This window comes from Apium graveolens, unplaced genomic scaffold (assembly GCF_009905375.1).
Source record: "Apium graveolens cultivar Ventura unplaced genomic scaffold, ASM990537v1 ctg76, whole genome shotgun sequence".
In the NCBI taxonomy this organism is placed as follows: Eukaryota; Viridiplantae; Streptophyta; class Magnoliopsida; order Apiales; family Apiaceae; genus Apium; species Apium graveolens.
In genome coordinates this window covers 40,001-45,000 of record NW_027420462.1, presented here as the reverse complement: position 1 = coordinate 45,000, position 5,000 = coordinate 40,001, and the positions used below count along the sequence as shown (strand labels likewise).

Genomic DNA, 5,000 nt, shown 5'->3' with positions numbered 1-5,000 from the left:
CCACAGTTTCTAAATCAATGGTTGATTGAGTAATTTGTGGTCCAAGCAACTGCTGAAAATATCGAACAGCTACATCAGCACAAAGCTGTTGACCATGCACCATAGCTCCCGACGCATCCTGAAGCACCAAAATTTTATTTCGATTCCAATGAGCTTTACATTGTTGATAGAAGAAGGAGTTATTACCATCACCGATACCCATCCATTTGACCCTAGACTTTTGAAAAAACAAAGATTCCTCCTCAGCCAAAGCTAGATTTAAATCTTTGATTAGGTTGTTTTCCACAAAAAGAAGAGAAGCATCCTCAGTGTTAAGCATGTTGAGCTGGAATTCTTCCAGAATGGCTCGAGCAGTTAAGACATTAGATGAAACATTACCATGGTCCTTGTTAAATTGACGCAGAAGGACCTTCAACTCCTTGAGTTTACAAGCAAATCGAGCATAAGAGTTCCCTGTACAAGGCTTTGACCAGGCTTTATCAACCACTTCAAAAAATCCTGGGACTTCAATCAGAAGTTAAAAAACTGAAAGGTTTCCCAAATCTATGGAGCTGCATAGGTTCAACAAAAAGGAGAGCATTGTGATCCATTATGCTGCGAGGCTTTATAAAAACATTCCCTTCAGTAAAAAGATTAAACCAGGCTCCATTCGCCACCATCCTGTCCAAGCATTTAAACACAGGATTAAGAAGACGTTTATTAGACCAAGTAAAAATATCCCCCACAGTCCGGACCCTGTCCTAAACCACAATTAGCCAGACAATCTTGAAAAACTTGCATGTCAGGAGTGAAATGTTCCCGACCTCCTGAGATTTCACTAATATTAGTGACACAATTAAAGTCCCCAAGGAGGCACCAAGGGGAGGTAGTAGAGCTCAGATTCAAGCAGTAATTCCACAGCGGAGCTCTATCAGCGGCATCATTATGAGCATAAACAAAAGAAACTAACAAAGCCAGGTTTTTCTCTAAGAAAACTGTATTGCAGGTAATTACTTGACTAGTCATGGAATGCAACGAAATATCCCAAATATCAGGGTTCCATCCAACCCAAACTCGACCATTATAATGGTGGGTATAGTTAAATAACCACTTCCACTCTTTTTTAATTTTCTTCGAAATTATTGGAGCTTTATCACTCTTAACCTTGGTTTCCAGAATTCCCATGAAATGCACATTATTTACAGAAATAAAATATTGCAACTCTTTTTGGTGAGGGGCTTTGTTGATGCCCCTAACATTCCATGCTGCAAAATTCATTGCAACCTTCTGAGACTAACTGGCTGCACTGCCAGTTTGGGACTCCGTTTATTTGCAGGACTTTTCCTGTTGACCACCAAGGTGAATCCATCTTCATCAACTAAATCTGCCTTAGAAGCTTTTAAGGCAATTACCACAGGATGGGGCTGCTGTTTGGTTGCAACAGCCACATTAGTAGATGTTGTAGTAGTATGGTTACGGGTAGTATCTTGGCTACGCCCACGTCTACGTTTCTGACCTGGGGATTTTACTGGTAAATCAACCTGATTATCAACAGGTAACTGAGCTGGAGCTGTAGCAGAGCATAAACCAAGAGTGTTTGACTCCAAATTTCCATTCTCCACGTGATTAGCCAAAGCAGTCCCGTCTAAAACCAAGTCACCATCTTGACTTACATCATCAATTGGGACAGCGTTCAAAGTTTTATCCAAAACATCACCACCATGGTCTAAACCAACATTTGTAACTGGCTGAAAATCCTCTATTGTCTGGTCTTCATCTAGCACCAAATCACAACCCAAAAAATCCCCCAGCACAACTGGATTTACATCTGTGGCAACATCTGTTTGATCATGCGAATTGCCTGTTTCATTTCCTGCAGTAGAGACTAAAGGTACCTGTTCTTTACCAGTCAAATTTGCCTTAGCAACCTTAGCAGCTCTAGGATTTACCCCTCCAGCCCTTTGTCTGGGTGCCGGTTTCACTGCATCAGGATTATGAACACATCTAGAAAAAGAATGCCCGAAGGCTTTGCAATGACTACAAGAATACGGCAACTGTGGATAAATAACACTAACCTTAACAAGCTCTTCATGACCACACTCATCCAACACTGGAACCCAAACATGGTCAGGTCGTGGACTAGAGTGAGTAAGTAACACCTGAACCGAAGCATATTTTGATGGCTCAAACTTAGCTGTGAATTCATCAAATTTCAGTGGCCTTCCAACTGCTTTGGCCAAAAAAGTGAGACCATCTCTCGACCAGTAAGAATGGGGCACTTCCTCAAACTTAATCCAGCATGGCACTGTCTCAATAACATTCTTTTTAAACTTATTTGCTTCCATCCATGGAGCCAAATACAAGGTTCTACCACCTATTTGAACCGAGTTCAAAGCCAGGATCACATCCTTTTCTTGTACAGTGGTAAACTTAAATGTGAAATAACCTTTGGAACTGTAAAACACCCTAGTCAAACCTTTATTTTTCCACATTTTGAAAGCAGTGTCCCGGACAAATTTAAAGTCGAAGCTGCCACCAATGAAGTGACCCAAAAGACTCGAATCCCACATTTTCCTAGCATTTTGAAGAAATTCCTTGGGAGGTTTTAAAGTTGCCGAACCGTCCTCATTAAAAGAAATCTGGACATTGTGATTTTGACTTGTTCCCACAGCCGGGATATTTTTAGTAAGAACAGAGCTCCAGTTTTTTAAAGGGGGGGAGTTTTTTTGCAGGTGAAACAACAGGTTCTGTAGTACTAATATTAACAGCAGCATGCTCAACAATCTCATTGATAACCAAATTAGTGATGTTCTCAGACTCCTTAGGCACATAAACAGTCAATACCCCATTTTGCACATGAAAACTATCTTGTAAATCCTCAAGAACAGGGGGGGAGGAGTTACCTTTCTTTGTGACAGAGTCTAGAGAGTGAGTCTGAGATTGCTTGGATGAATGAGAAGCATCGTGGCTAGGACCTTGTTCCTGTCTCGCGGACCCCCCTGCTGTAATAAGACTCATGTCTTCTTGAACCCGCCTCAGAGTGCCGGGAGAGAGGGGTAGAGGGTTGGCCACTTCCTCAAATAAGAGAGCATGATTTGGTGCTGGGAGAGCTAATTGCTGCGGTGCAGCATAATTGTGCCCAATAAAGTTTGAAAATTCCTCCGAGTTCATGCTGCCGGAGTTCTCAGAATTCCGGGATCCTATACTCAACAGGAAAGACTAGGGAATATGGGTGTTAAAATGAAGGTAAGAGGATGGGGAGCAGAATGGTATAGAGCAAGTAGAAGTAAAAGCTTAAAGGAGGTTCAAAGGAGCCGAGAAGATGAAATTAGTTTGTAGGAGATGAAGAAATTTACTATAAAAGGTAATTAAAATGGGGGGGGGGAAATTAAAAGGTAGTGGGCGGGAGACTAAACTGGAAATAAAGGTGCATGGACTGATGGATATAAGATCTGGTTAATAGTGAAGCAGCTAGACAGGGAAGGAAATTCTAGAGAGAAGGTAGAGCATCTCTCTCTAAAAATCAGCCCAGCTAACTAACAACTAGCTAGGAGCTTTTTTTTTTTTTTTTTTTTTTTTTTTTGCTAAATTAGCTACGAGCTTACTACGAAGCTTTTTAACTGCAACAACTTAAATATACGCTATTGGAGCTGGAATTACCGCGGCTGCTGGCACCAGACTTTCCCTCCAATGGATCCTCGTTAAGGGATTTAGATTGTACTCATTCCAATTACCAGACTCAAAGAGCCCGATATTGTTATTTATTGTCACTACCTCCCCGTGTCAGGATTGGGTAATTTGCATGCCTGCTGCCTTCCTTGGATGTGGTAGCCGTTTCTCAGGCTCCCTCTCCGGAATCGAACCCTAATTCTCCATCACCCGTCACCACCGTAGTAGGCCACTATCCTACCATCGAAAGTTGATAGGGCAGAAATTTGAATGATGCGTCGCCGGCACGAGGGCCGTGCGATCCGTCGAGTTATCATGAATCATCGAAGCGACGAGCAGAGCCCGCGTCGACCTTTTATCTAATAAACGCATCCCTTCCAGAAATCGGGGTTTGTTGCACGTATTAGCTCTAGAATTACTACGGTTATCCGAGTAGCAGATACCATCAAACAAACTATAACTGATTTAATGAGCCATTCGCAGTTTCACAGTCTGAATTAGTTCATACTTACACATGCATGGCTTAATCTTTGAGACAAGCATATGACTACTGGCAGGATCAACCAGGTAGCATTCCTCTTTGCTGCCGGCTCCGCATGAGCAAGGGACGGATACCATCCTTTAGTCAATGCAGGGCACGACAGGCTTCCGTAAGGGACAATAATTTCGGGCATAAAAGGGGCAGATACCCCAAGCCGAACATGTTTCCACATACAAGACTTCGAGCGACACATGGGTATCCGCTGGCTGCTAGCTTAAATGGCAAAGCAAGGACAGACATCCAGGTGAGCTTCGAGGTCTACCTCGCACCAAACAATTAGGCCGAGATAGAGGTGTGACTGTGAGACTTGAGAATTCCGTCAAAATAGGTATGATGCACAGGGGACAAGGCCAACCCAAGGCTAAATATTTAGCACTCGGGCAGAATTGAACAGGTTTGAACAAGCGATTGTCGCTGCCAAGGCAGGGAACCAACCGACCGGAACAAACCAATCACCACTCATGCGCTACACGTACAACATGCCTCCAACACCCATTAGGTACAAGCCCAAAGACCCAAAGTCTAGAAAGGACTTGACCATAACAAATGAAGGAAACATGAACCGCTAAGCGCGTATCACAAAGTAAACCATTCACTTCCAAGAACTAAGGTTGCCTGCTCCGAACAAACAAAGGGATAGCACTCAGCAAAGTTCACGACCCTTTCAACCGCACCATTTAGCCACCGGTAGCCGAAGGTCACCGAGAAGCTTCAAGCTTGGCATACTGAGGCCCGAACACTTGCATCATAACACTAGCCCCACCTAACCAGCCATGTTTGTTCAGACCCGAGACGAATCCAGGCATTCTGT

The 5,000-nt window shown here is 43.3% G+C and overlaps 1 protein-coding gene across 1 annotated transcript in view; it reads right to left on the bottom strand.

The window, feature by feature from the left end:
• Window positions 1-1,257, bottom strand: part of LOC141704226 (uncharacterized) — a 3,611-nt gene extending 2,354 nt beyond the window's left edge. The window contains exons 1-2 of the mRNA XM_074507521.1: window positions 726-1,257; window positions 1-504 (exon numbers count right to left, since the gene is read on the bottom strand). The exon at window positions 1-504 is cut by the window's left edge and continues 2,354 nt beyond it. Of these exons, the coding sequence (XP_074363622.1) occupies window positions 1-504; window positions 726-1,257 (1,036 nt within the window). The remainder of the gene's footprint in view (window positions 505-725) is intronic.
• Between the last annotated feature and the right edge of the window lie 3,743 nt (window positions 1,258-5,000).